Source organism: Notothenia coriiceps, unplaced genomic scaffold (assembly GCF_000735185.1).
Source record: "Notothenia coriiceps isolate Sejong01 unplaced genomic scaffold, NC01 NC01_scaffold00030269, whole genome shotgun sequence".
NCBI lineage: Eukaryota > Metazoa > Chordata > Actinopteri > Perciformes > Nototheniidae > Notothenia > Notothenia coriiceps.
In genome coordinates this window covers 105,968-120,167 of record NW_011362970.1, presented here as the reverse complement: position 1 = coordinate 120,167, position 14,200 = coordinate 105,968, and the positions used below count along the sequence as shown (strand labels likewise).

Here is a 14,200-nt window from a genome sequence, read left to right as displayed (position 1 = left end):
CGAGCAGAAAAAGCCCTCAGATCTTCCCAAGTCTCCCTAAATGGCAGTTTGACTGTAAACTGCACCACCCAACCCCCACTCAAGGGGAACAACGCTAGTTATCTCTATACGCAAATACACATGAGTGCTGAGTGGGCGAGCGCTCTGTGATCTTTTCATTTTGATGGCGAGTGATTCATCCCCAAAGTGCTGTGATATCTACCTTCAGAATGGTGTTTCTGTATCCCGTTTCCCTCTTCTCAGAAAGCTAGTTGTTACGTGAAGCACAACAAAAAGGACACATTAGCACTTTGCATATGGACTCAAAAAGACAAATAAATAGATAACTTTGAGGGATGGGAGGATTCTGGTTTTTGGCTGTTACAAAACTGTAAAGTGTGAATCAAAGTTTCTTCATCCTCTTCTTGCTGCTGATGAAGGCTGTGACTCTGAAGCACCGGGAAGAGGTTTACCTCCCCGTTTCCGAAACAGACAGTAAGCCGTTAATCTGCACCAGCTTGTGTTTTCTCTGGTGAGCCTGCAGTTTGGAAGGTTTTCAGGAGGTATGCTGACTGTAAGGGACATCCATGGGCGATGGAAATGGAGCCTCACTTTCTTCCTTGTATCTCTGTCAGAGCGTCCTCTTTGCCCCCCACACTCAGTGACAGCCCTGCCTGTCCCACTCCTCTTTTGTGCTGAGCAGAGTGGGAGGGCCACTTGGGCTCAAAGGCCATTTCTTAGCAGTCACTTGTCATTAGCCACTCAGTTGTTCGTGTTGGCGCAGCGCCTCCTATAGTTTCATTGTCTGAGGGCCTGGCTCCTGACGGCCATCGTACAGAGCAGTTGTGTTTGACGGTGGCGTTTGGTTAGTGGTGGTGCGCAGCTAGTTGCCCACCAGGGGGCTGAGGTCGCCGTGGTGGTTCTTTAACTTTTTCTTGAAGAGGGAGATGGTGGAGGGCCGGTACAGGATGATCCAGGGCTCAGAGGACGCGGTGCTCTGACTGCAGCTGTCTGAACCGCTCACCGTTGGGATGTTCTGAGACCTGAGAGGGGAAAGGGAGAGAGAGAAGAGGAGAGCACGAGAGAGGGGGAAACAGAGGAATTAGAAAAGATGATATTGGAAAGTCAGGGATTTGTAAATGGTGTCACACTGTCACTGTGTCATTCCATGCCTGGCTTCCAATAAACTTTGACTAATGGCATTAACAGCAGTGGATGCTTTAACAGGCTTCATTATCTTCCACTTATTATGTTTAATCGAACTGAATCCAACTATTAATGTTCAAAATCTAAACTCTTAGTTTTCTATACCTAAAAGCAGCAATGTTACTACGTTGGTAAAATAGACATCACTGAAACTATGGAATGATATTAAACATTGTGTCATTCAGTTAAAAAACGAAAAAGGAAGATATCGCTGTGTAGTAAAAACTCTGCTTTAAACATATTTCCAAATTCTTGGTGTTTACTAAATTAATATTTAGGGGGAAGAAAAACTGGGTAACAGAAATTCATTTAGTTTCAAGAGACCCATTAGTACATTTTAATTCTTTTTTTATTATTGGTTTTTCAGTTGAGTTATACTTAAAGTTCAGGGTAATCAACTGTTCAAAACATACTGTTAAAAAACAAAATTCTCCAATAAATTAATGTTTTCAAAGTAAATGGATAATCGTTTTGAATAATCGTGATATAAATTATTGACCCAAATAATCGAGATTATGATTTTTGCCATAATGGAGCAGCCCTAGATCATCATCTGGGGAATAATAGCTTATGCTTTGCTTTTCACATCCTAAAGGGATAGCATAGATATGCTAATTTTCAGGTTCATATTTGTATTTTGTGCCTCTACTGTGACATGTCTCCATGCTTTAATGTTCAAAAAGCTCTTTATTCTTCTCACACTGCCTGTGCTGCAGCACCTCTTTTCACCCTCTGTCTGAAACCAGAACCCTCTGATTGCTCAACTGCTTAGAGTTACGTAGGGATGTCACTATGTTACGGAAGGAAACAAAGGAGTCCAATCGAGGTGATGAAAGAAAAAGATTAAACAAACACAAAAAAATACTTAAGATGGTCAATAGAGTAGTTTGGATTCCATTTCCTTTGTGGCTACTTTATTCCCCCTGTTTAGCTGTAACTTAAGTTATGAATCACTGACAGGAAGAAACAAACGTCATGTAACATTTCTTTCATGTGTGATCATAGGAAGTCGCTCTGGGTTGAACCTTGGCTAAACATGAAGAACGCAATCATTTTAACTGAATCACATTCAAATGTAACCACTGTGGGAATGTCTTCCTCGTCTTTCACATGTTCCAATATGACGTGAATGAAGAATAATCCTGCAGATGCTACTTTCACATTTGATGCGTGGATGATTGTGAACACCTCGAAACATCCTAATACTTACTTGACCGTCATATGGAGCAGCAGCTTCGCCACCATGGCGATGACTGTCAGAATGAGGAGAGCTGCCAGAGCGTAAATGGTCCACACTGCGGAGAGGGAGCAACACCGTTAAAATCAATCAGATCAATCAGATGCATCACCACGGTAATGAAAAGGAAGTAAAGCAGACTGAAAAGCCAAAGATTATTCAAACAGCGCTGCAGGCACACCTGTGAGCAGCGTTCAGCCAGAAATGTGTCAAGAAATAGTGATGCACTTTGCATTTGTTGAGAAGAACATCAGATCGCCCCTGGGAGACAGAGCGCTCAGAGTTTGGAAAGAGTGATATTTGAGGAAAAGAGAAAAGCCCTGAACACATCAGTCCACCCTGCGCAGCTTTGACAAGACGCCTGTTTGTGATCAGCAGGGAGACCCAAAGTAACTTCAGTTGTGAGTCATTGACAGGAAAAACAAGCGTCAAGTAGAATTACATCTATGTGTGATCACAGGAAGTCAGTGTGGGCAGAAGCTCCCAGAAGCCTCTCATCAAACTAAGAGGATTTCTTAAATACTTTCCGAGAAAACCAGGTCATGCAAATTGGAAGCTCGAGCTCCAAGAGACCTGCCGCAACATCCCTGCAGAGGTAGAGAGAGGTGCAGTGTATGGTGGTTGTTAACATACTAGCGCTGTGGCTGGTGGTCTCGCCGCGTCCAGCCCACTGACCTGGCATGTTGTGCTCCGGTTTCCCGGGGCTGGACGTGATCACGTAGAGGATCTGGGAGGAGCGTCCGTTGGAGGTGCTGTTGGACCTCTCTGTGACGCCGCCAGCTAGCTGCGGCCCCGCCGTGCTCGAGACGTCCTCCGCTTCATCATCCTCACCTCCTTCGCCCTCCATTGCTCTGGTGTCTTGGCTTCTCAGTGCTGGGGAGATAAAAAGTGAGGTCATTTGGACAGGTTCTCATAGTAGATGTTGTTAACTTCAAGCAGACGCAGTGCAACATTATCATTTATTTGGAGCGGTGTTCCATTCAATGTACGTTCAGTATTCTCGCTGTAGATCTGCTTTTGGTTTCCACCTTCTCCTGTGCAAGAGATCTGTGGCTGTACTCACAAAGCTTACACATGCAAAGAGTTGGTTTTAGTGATGAAATTCTACTAAAGTTCTTAGTAGAATTCTTATTATGGCGTTTTTTTTTAAGTTTCCCCCTATATTTAGAACTGGATCTTAGTAAAATGACACAATTATCTCAGTGCTTCAGTGAGCTTCTAAGGTAATAACTGATAGAGTTTTTAAAGCAGAGGACAAAATGATATATTCAAACACGGAATGACATTGTTGACACAGTTCATGAAAAGCTACAGATTAGTCGACCTGTGGCAAAAATCAATGTGCCGTGACATTTTGCTCATCTCATCAGAGTTGTGCACAAATGTCCCTCCAATCCAAAGCAAAAATAACACAAAAAAAAAGTGATCACAACACTTAAGATATTTGGCAATTGGATAAATACAACATTGAAATTCACACGGTTACAGTGAAATATAGTTGGTGGTTACTAAAGCACATTTATATGGAAGCAAAAAACACATTTATTTTAGGATGCACGGGATGCAGTTGTGGCATATAAATAAATGATAAAGCTCCTTTTATATTTAATTAAATGTATGTATTTAAATGTCATTTTAAAGACACGTTTCAGTTGTATATTTAAATGCTTTTAAAGTGTTTTATTTGTTGTAAAGCACTTTGAGATAAGGGCAATACTGCAAAACTACACAACTGTATGTGCATGTTTGCGCTGTAATATCCTTACCACCATATCTTTTGTGAATTCTCCCCAAAGTCTTTATTTCGCTCATAGTCATTTGCATAACCATGAATAGATAAGCATATAACATAAGGAATGGGTTGGAAATAAGTTCTGAGATATGGAAGAGGCTAAGATCCACCTCCATTACTGAAACAACTTTATCGTTAATCTTTGTCATCTTCATTAAGTTATTCTTTCTATCTTTTTATTAATCCTGTATTCCTACTTAATTCCAGCCATATTAGAGTACTGTTAAGGATCTGATATACCTCCTCTTCTTCTTCTATTATATCCAGGCTTTCCCAGCTCCAGTTAGGCGAGCAATGTATGCTGTGCCGGAGACCCAGATGTGGAAAAGCTCTGCCATGTCATTTCTACAAGTTGAGGACACGTATCACTTAACGCCCCTTTAATTACTCCTGAGGGTAAAGTGTGCTGTTTAGCAGGCACGCAGTAATAGGACACATCACGCTGATCGTGTCGTTGAAAGCTAACACGGCAGTCACGAGTGAATATTTCATGCGTTTGTAAAGAAACAGATCGACTTTGCAAAAACACTCATGTGTGCTGTAAACATGCGGTGTGGTGAGAGCTTCTATGCCCCCCCCCCATACATTATTCAAAGAACTGTTTGCAATAAATTATGTTTGTTTTAAGCTGCTTACAGCGCCAGATGTGGCACAGTTTGTTCATAAAGCAGCAGTGCCAGAGAGCCTGAACTATTTCGACTCATTTATGAGTTCCCGGAGGAAAGCAATATATAAATAAAATCAACTCTGCCTTTCATTTACTTCTCCTAAATACAGACGTGATTTATTTAAAATCACTGTGTTACTTGAGAATGTTCTTGCTTCTGAGAAACAAACTGTGGCATGTTGCACTTCACTCTTTCATTATCTTTTCCTAAATGTTCATTTGCAGTACGCTTTGTTTGAGAAAAACATCTCAGAAATGTATCAGTTAGAAATAAATTAAGCTTTTAAAATGTGCCTCAATCTTAGGTTTGTGTCTCTTTGAATTGAGTGGGAACAAAATCACAATTGATGAGTACAAATACAAATAATTGTAATTCTCAGCTTTGATTCACATTCACAAAACACCCTAAGGCTAATCACTGCTTCTATTTAGCGGAGTTATGAGAGATAAAAGCTAAACAAATGTTTACTGGTTCTCCCTTTGACGTACTCCAGCTGCTCTGCCTCAACTCATTGTGATTTAATGAGTGTTCTTAACACATTACTGTTCAACCTGACAGTGATGTTCCCAGAACTTCCCACATGTTTCCCATTTGCAAAAGAAATACCATTCTTCAACTGAGAGCGTTTATTTTCAAATGACTGCTTCGACTGCTAAACTTGCCATAAAATAGATATGAGCTATATTAAGTGTGTATACTTTAACTTTGTCAAACTGTTGTCTTCCTGTTTATGTTATTTGTTTCTGCACCCAGGTCACTACAGTCTGTGTTCTTATCTCTATCTCGCTGAGAAAAATCAACCCTATTACAGGAGGTGACCTTTTTCTCATATCATGTCACAGATTCCATTTATTGCTACACTATGCCTCACGTAAAACAAGAACCAAGACGAGAGCAGACGGGATCGTGCTGTCCAGAGGTCAGCGGATTTTGACCTTCCAATATTGTTTTTACTGTAATGCTAGCTGCAAGAAAAATGACAGAGGATTATAAATGAAGGCAGAGGGGAAAGAGCAGGGACAGATTGCCTCCAAGAGTAGCGAGCTGTGAGCTTGAATGTCACCTACACTGAATGATATCACGGTGTGCTCCTCTCATGCCTCCAGAAATGAGTCTATTAAATCATTGTTGGTGCAGTCAGGCTCATTATGAGATGACATATAGCAATACAACAGAGAACAGCTTTACTTTTTTTACCATTCACTTTTCTACATTCTAAAGAGTAGTTGGGGGAGATGAAAACCATTATTTTCTGTGAGGTCTTGAACTTTCTGAGAGCTTTTAGTCCCCCAGCTGCATGTCTGCTCTACAGTGGAATCACGTTATCGTAAGGCCCGATGAATCAAGTATTTTGTATGTAGGTGGCATAAGAACTCGCGGTGCAATTCACCAAGGAGCGCTCTGGAGCAGCAAAGCAGCCTGCCGCTGCTTGATAAGAGAGTGAGTTCCTAGAAAAACAAAACATTATTTAAATATGCAGGATCACCCCGGGGCTGTGAGACATTGACTAGCAAATGGAAAGAGAAGAGGGCCTGCCAGTGGCGTGACAACTGCCTCACCACAGCTAAAAGGCGGTAGTCCTTGAAACCAGGGCTGCCTTGCAAAACGCCATCATGGAGGAGGCTTGTCCGCACGCACCTGATTATGCAAATGAGCACTGTAGTTCAGGATGTTGGCTATAACTCTAATCATACATTAGAAAAGATATTGGAGACATTTTACAACATTTGTCCTTCGATGCAATCATTCTCATTGAATATACAAAAAGTCAAAGTCCTACCTTGGTAAAGCAGAGCAAATCCCTGGGCCTGGTTGGTGCGGTCAGAGTAGAAGTACAGAATGACATAGTCTCCTGTGACGTTCACTAGCTCCCTCGGAGGGCTGCGCCAGTCGAAGCGCGCCAACACCTGGTTGTTGTTGCCGTCAAGGAGCTCCACCATGTCCGTCTGGTCGGAGATTTCAAAGAAAGTGAAGTTGAAGAGGATGGCGTAGGCTCCAGGGACGTGGATGGTCCAGTAGCAAACTCGGCCAGCCCCGTACTTGTCTGGGAAATCAGGGGAGTAGATCACTCCGGATGGAGAGGAGTAGTTTCCACCACAGGCCCCCACACGAGCTGGAAGAAAGAGAAAAACTAGATAAAATACGACCGTGTCAACATTTAGAAGCTTTTGAGATTGGTCAACAAACTGGATACCGGGTTTCCGTTGGTCACATGAGAGCCTCGGTAACAGAATGAATCCGTTACGATTGGCATCGTCCCTAAACATTACTTGAATGACTCATGATGTGACTGATCCACATTAAATACAGTTTATTTGACAATGCTATTTTAAAGCAATGAGTCACCTCATTTTGCCTTACATCAAAATCGCAATGAGTTCCATTAAGTGAGGTGTGAAGATTTTCAATTTGGGAAAGAGAGAGGTATTGGATCAGTATTTGGTACAGGCAGGCAACAGTTGTTGCCTCTGAAACTATGCACAATTTGAGGTCTGTATTTCTGAATTTGTTTAAGTTGGTTGCCAATTACATGAGTTAAGGAACAAGAGTTGGTATTAGGAGTGAAAAGGTACGATAGCTTGTAATGACGTTCCTAAAACATTCAAAATGTTACTCAAATTAAAAAGATTTGTAGTAGTAGTAGTAGAACCTTTATTTATCCAGGAAAATCAATTAAGAACAAATTCTTATTTACAATGATGACCTGACAGGAGGCAAAAGGCTTCCTGAGGGGATGGGGTTTCGGAGGGAAAAAAAATAAAAAGACAGACTCCGGGCACTCCAGAACCCAGGAGACAACACAAACACATAGAGCAAAGATGACAGGCATAGCAGTTAAACATATAAAAACTCTAAAACAATATTGCTGTGGTTCAATCAATCATTAAAATCAGCATCAGGCAAAGCAGCTTCATGTGTGTACCAGGGTGTCTATAATAGTGACGGTGAAGGTGCGGGGGGAGACAAAGGTTTTCATTTTCAACATTTGACTTTTCATTCAACGGGTACTAAACATGTCCAATATTTTACAATACATTGTGTCAATGTAGAGTCTTGTGGAAGACTATAGATCACAACTGTGTGTGAGGAAAGGAGGGCTGTTGGTGACAAGGACATTTATTTCTGGGCCTTCTGGAGGCAAACTGAATCCTTAATTAAAGAAAGCATTTGAAGGAAGAAGGTGGAAGGTTAAGATGACAAACCTAAGGACAAGTTCCCTCCCAGCAGGGGTTATTACCACAGATACAAATGTATTTTGTAACTTATATTACCCTAGAAATCTTAAAATCAAAGTTGTTATGTCCCCCCCCAGACTTACTGTCAAAGATGATGACCCAGCCGTCCCCCCCGCAGGGCTGTGTGTGTTCTCCGAAGCAAACATGGTTACACTCCATGCTAGGCGACTCGCCGTGGTCACGCTGTTCCACTTCGTTGCCACAGAAACAAGCATATCCTGACTCCATGCCGGCGAGCTGCAAAACACAAAAGGAGTTATGCAAATCATTGCCTCAGAAATTCAAAACAAACGTTGGGCAACACTTTCCATAAAGCTATTCATTATACATCCATTTGGAATGGGGGCCGGCGAGGAAAACGCAAGGAAAACATTTACTGCTGAGGGAACAAACTTTTAGCTGGGAACATGACGATTTTGAATATTCTTTTTAAAAATGTGTATTAAATAACATTGTTAAATTAAATTATTTGCATAGTTTTATTTGTGTTAACACTCACTTCACTGCATGGAGCTCCTTCTCTTTTGAAATGAAAGTCCCTAATTTCTCTTTCTATCCTGATTACAAGGTGCTCTAATCTGAGTCTGGATAATAACAACCTCTCAGCCAATGAGAAGCCTCCCTTCAAACACACAGGGTGTAGAATGGAAACAGAACATAAAACATGAATAGTGACTACCTATCTTTCAAATGAAACTGTTAGTAAACTGTTCCTGAAGCAGGAATGCGAAACGTCAAAAAACCTTCACACAATCTTGACCTCGACACTACTGGCTTCTTGTTCTCAAAAGAGCTATTGTCCCTCATTAAAAAGGACACCATTGTCCAATTTTAGAATCCACACAATTGAAGGTACTGCATCATTTCCCACTCTACGTATTATGCCATGGGATAGGAATGTATGGAGCCCGTGCTCGCACCAAGATGTATCAAGCTACGTCCTTGTTGCATTATTCTATCTGATGGAGTAACACCAACGTGAATACTTCTGGCAGGAGCAAACAAGCGATGGATAACTCATCAGGCATGCTCTTTGTCCAAAGAGTCAAACAGGATTCCGAGCATTGACGTTTGGCATGCGCATTAAGAACGGTGACCGTCCAAGGGTAGGCAGACGATGCCAATCTGCCACCACTTCCTGTAACATCTGCTGAATTGAGAGAGATGGGGGGGGGGGCTGTCAGTATCTGTCAAATGCAGACGGAGCCTGAACCGGATCGCCTGGGACCAGAAAATGAAACACCTGGCACTGCTTATAGTTGGGACAATGGCATGCCAGATACAGAGATGAGAGACAAAAACGCATTGAGGAGGAGGCCCCACCGGGCTAATAACCATTCATTTCCAGCTGTCAGCCTTGATTGCGGGGTGATGATTTGTCATCTGCTGGTTGGTTCGAACAGGAAGTTTGATGGCTGAATAAAGAGGGCTAGACCTGCACTGGGGACCATTGTGATAGTTGTCAGGAAATTGCCCGTAAAATGGCCCGACGATTTACATAAAAGCCTTGACTTATGGCTAGAGCCAGCTCGGGTCCATTGTAGACGGGGCCAATTGACCTGGACACTTTTCTTCATTCATGAAAAAATGAGGGGGACACATTTTGAATTTCAGTAGACGTTTGAATCTCTTCTTCTACAGAAGCTGACTTCAGATATAAACTTGGATGAGTTTGTTACTTAAGGTCCCCCTATTATATAGCTGTTTTTCATATAAAATATATTATAGGTCTCAGATATATATACAAAACATGTCTCTAAAGTGTTTGGCCTCGAGATACCAAACAGATCACCCATTGTAGAATCCCTGTTTCAAAGTGCTGATTCTCTGTCTGTTACTTTAGATGAAAATAAGGAGCCACTCCCCACGCCCCTCTGAGAGATAATAGCCACGTTCACACCGGAGTACTTTTCCCACTTTAGTTCCGATATAGTTCCGAAATGTCGCGTTCACACCAAAAAGAGCCGGAACTAAAATTAGTTCATGAGAACCTTTTTACCCCCTTTTCCGTCCCTGCTAGAGAGCAGGGACCTCATGCGGCTCTCTTGTGAGAAAAGAGCTATATTTCTGATTGGCTGGGCGGATTGCAAACCAAGCCCCGTAAAACTCAAAAAAAAGTGTTGTGAAGCCACCATTTTATTAGCATTATTAGCATTGCATTAGCCTCAGCGCAAAAACGCAGAGAGACCAACTTATGGCAACACAAAATAAAACATGGGAGCGGTGGAGATGAGGAGGTGGGTGTCGGGCGTTCTGGCGATTTACTCTCGGAAGGCTGGGAGTCCCAGCAGCTTCTACTGACGGCCAGTCCCCAACTCCGGGGACTTCCGGCCGGGGATTTTGGGCGGGCAGTATACGCTGTGAAGTTGTTTGCGGCCTGCCAGTAAACCCAAAGCAGAGAAGAAGAAGTGACGTCAGCGGCGCTTAATTAGCCTAATCCACCCCCAGGAACTTATTCCCGGTGTTGAACGCGATCTGTATGTTGTTCATCAGAAACTAAAGTGTTCTGATGAACTAAGTTCTCATGAACCCTTTGTGGGAAAAGTAACTGCGGTTATGAATGCGCGACTATTTGGTAAAAAGAACACAAATGGTGCTTTCGGAGGGGATTCAGGTGATAAGGTGCGGGGGGAGGGGTTCATAAGGTGGGCGGGGGTTACCTTGGTTGGTGATTGGCTAATGGTTACACAAGCCAAAACATTTTTATGACATCATAAAGTGGCCAACATCTGATCAGCTCATTTTCAGACAGGTTTTTATATAAATGGATCAGGACAAAAAGAGAGAGGATCGTTTTTCTGAAACTTTCAGAGTCTCTTTACACAGAGGGGACACATGTTTATGTATAAAGTACATGAAAAAGTGGATTTTGCATAATAGGTGACCTTTAAGCATTCCTCACCTTGTATCTCTGCTTCCTACAGAAGCTAATGCAGTTCTGGATGGTGAGTTTGTTGGAGGTCTCGCTGGTGCCGGACAAAGTGGGCGGGTCGCCGCTGTCTCTGAAGCAGCCCAAGTTCCCAGGCACTGTAGGGAGAAAAGTGGAGAGTGAAAAAACAATCAGTCACACACATCAACTGAGATGCTATCTGTCTAATACGCTAATTATTAGCATTTCCTGTGCGAATATCAGGGTGTTCTCTGGTCTGTATTTTAAGAAACAAAACATACCCTGCATGCCTTGAACAGTCATGTGCCTCATCCAGTTATATCATCATGTTTGTGATGATAGAACTTGAACAATTTAGGCAAACAAAAGAACAATCCTCAGTGACACACTCAAAAAGAATCTTAAACCTCTGTGTGAATGTTTTGTTGTGATTTGCCAAGACATAAATTTGGCTTCTGAATAAAAGAGAAGAGGAGGAGGAGTTGGGAGAGAGGGGAGGAGGGGCGAAAGGGACAGGGATGTTTTGAATCCTAGCAAAAGGGAGCTGGAATCTAGAAAATGTACAGTGTCAGAAGGGAGCACAAGTTGCATCAGATTCGGGATTTAACATTTTCTGCATGTGTGACTGCGTGTGCGGGAACAAATCATATTTCCCCAATTCTATGTGCCAAGAAACGTTTTTTTTATTATTTTTTTATGAAGCGCCTTTCCAGAAGGTATTTGACTAATGACAAAGTCTGGAAGAAGGCCAAGTCCAACACCTTAGATCTACATTAAAAGCAGGTTTCATTTGAACCCCTTCAGAGCACAAAGGGACTACAGATGAAAAACAACCTCTTGGCTAACTCTGGCATATTTACAGAAATGTTGATTAATGTTCACTGCCCCTGTTAAATAAATGAATAAATAAACAAAAGGGATATTAGCGCATGAGCTCAAATTAATGCTACAAAGTTTTCAGTTTCAGACTTCTACTCGGGTCGAACTTTGGTCTAATTTTCATCAAACAATGCAAGCAGCATCAACTTCCACTTCTGAGTTTTACTTTTTTATACCCTCTTGGTTTTCACCCTTGTTGCAGCCCATCACATCAAAAATGACTGAACTCTAAAATGTTTGTGAGGCGAGACCTGGGGATGTTTGACACAAATAGGCCAACAATCACAGATTGATCACAGACCACACAGATGGAAGGTGGATGTTGATACCTTTCCTGATCATATTATCCGCCTGCCTCCTTTCATCCACTTTGTATTCGTCAAATAGTAAGCAATCTTAAAAGAAATCCAGCAGTGATTAAACATGCAAGGCATTAAACTCAACGTTATAATTAGGAAGTGCCAAAAAAGCCTTGAGGGATTTGTTTTTCATTGCGATACAAACCGACTTACTCTTGTTTAATTTCCACGTTTCTGAGTTTAAACAAATTTGACAAACGGAAGTAACACCACAATCAAAAGCAATTTCCGTTGCAAGTATGAAGAATCTCCCCCCGAAGATTTTCAGTCTAATTGGAATTGCTGCCATCTGACCGTAGGGGACAAAAAAGCTCAATAGGAAAAGACAAGAGCAAAGATTGTGACCAAAGTAGCTGTCAATATTGGTCTGAGACATAACAAATGAAAAGCATGTGACATAGCAAAACACCCGTATGCAGTTTAACTCAAACCTGCTTTCATACAGAGCTCAAAGTGTGATTTTTCCTAAATTCTTGCAGCATGTAAACACACAATTAGTAACATTTTCCAACGACCAATCCATATGACACAAATACTTAATTTTGTTCGAACTCTCAAAAACTGGAACGATCATATTTGTGTTGAGTAACACATTTAAATATGAATGCAAACTCCATTTAGAAGAGAACTCATTGATGCTGTCTCCCCACGAAGACAGCATGTGATCATAAGTTAGATATTACACAGGAGCATGTCCTGTCTGTCTGTGAGCAAGTCTCGCTTTGTGGATCCTGCAAAGTCTGACAACAAGCTCAGAGACCGTGGAGCGTTGTGTCCCCTGATTCTGTCTCGCCTCTGAACATCTCTGGAGCTTTTTCGTTGTTTTGTGTCTTTTCCTGTCATACATTTGCATATTGAAAGCTGCTCGTCTGATATCAGCAGGTTCCCTCCAGTGACGCAGTAAAAAAACTGAAAAACAAGATTATTTTACAAGCGTGTCATGATTTCATTTCGAGATCTAATGGTAGGGATCAGCATGCAATCTGAATAATTCTAATATAATTGTTGATCAAGGGCTGGGCTATAATTTAATAAAAACATATATCGTCTTTCAATGGAATGATCTCTTCTTAAAGGGAATACTCCTTAATGTATCATTTGTTTTTACACAACATTCAGTGTTTAGCTGTAAATATGCATTGCAACAATTTTACTTTAAACTGTTTCGATCATTTTGCAACAAAAAAAATTATTGGAGGAGAGAATACTGACAATCTTTTATTGGAACATTGTTTAATTCACCCCAAAAAAATGTGTTCAAAATGTAGTTATCTCAAATTGAAGATGTATTTAATGAATAACCAGAAAACATGCTATATCATGATATCAAGATAGGAAATTGTCTATATTTTTTGTCATATCACCCAGCCCGATATAGAGGGGAACCACTCAAAACTGCCATCATGAGCTGAAGCCACCCTGATAAAGACCTCACACGGGCATTGTTTTGGAGTCAATGTCAACTGTCTGGCTGGCACGAAAACCTCACTCACAAAGGATGCTGAAAACTCTTTCTGTTTATGTAAGAATGAGGCACAAAGGCTTTAGGGGGAAAGGGTGACATTGTGTCCACAAGAATGTCCACCAGCGACTGGAAAAGTGACAAAGGGGACTGAAGTGAAACGACCAGAGACGGCCGCGCAGAACTGTGTTTGACAGCTCGATATTTCAAGACAAGGTCCTCAGACTCCCTCAGACCAGCAATTAACCATGTACAATGTTCCCAACCGTGCCAAAGCGTTATACATGGATGTATATGGTTGTTTGAATCATTTAGCGATACTCCATGGCGCACACTTGCAGGATTATATGACATGTTGAAGGTAAACATGACAGCAATAAGAATCTTCGAGGTACTTCAAGGACAGTGCTGTGACAGCAGTTTCTTCTCATCCGTGACTTAAGTATAGACTGGATTAACCCCAATGAAGTGTGCAGGGATGGATGTTTGGGG

General features: G+C 41.7%; 1 protein-coding gene across 1 annotated transcript in view; it reads right to left on the bottom strand.

The window, feature by feature from the left end:
• Positions 1 to 604: 604 nt before the first annotated feature.
• The window catches only part of kremen1 (kringle containing transmembrane protein 1), a 45,620-nt gene continuing 32,024 nt past the window's right edge, over positions 605 to 14,200 (bottom strand). The window contains exons 4-9 of the mRNA XM_010787370.1: positions 11,021 to 11,145; positions 8,202 to 8,355; positions 6,663 to 6,995; positions 3,056 to 3,295; positions 2,396 to 2,480; positions 605 to 1,022 (exon numbers count right to left, since the gene is read on the bottom strand). Of these exons, the coding sequence (XP_010785672.1) occupies positions 863 to 1,022; positions 2,396 to 2,480; positions 3,056 to 3,295; positions 6,663 to 6,995; positions 8,202 to 8,355; positions 11,021 to 11,145 (1,097 nt within the window). The 3' untranslated portion in view covers positions 605 to 862. The remainder of the gene's footprint in view (positions 1,023 to 2,395; positions 2,481 to 3,055; positions 3,296 to 6,662; positions 6,996 to 8,201; positions 8,356 to 11,020; positions 11,146 to 14,200) is intronic.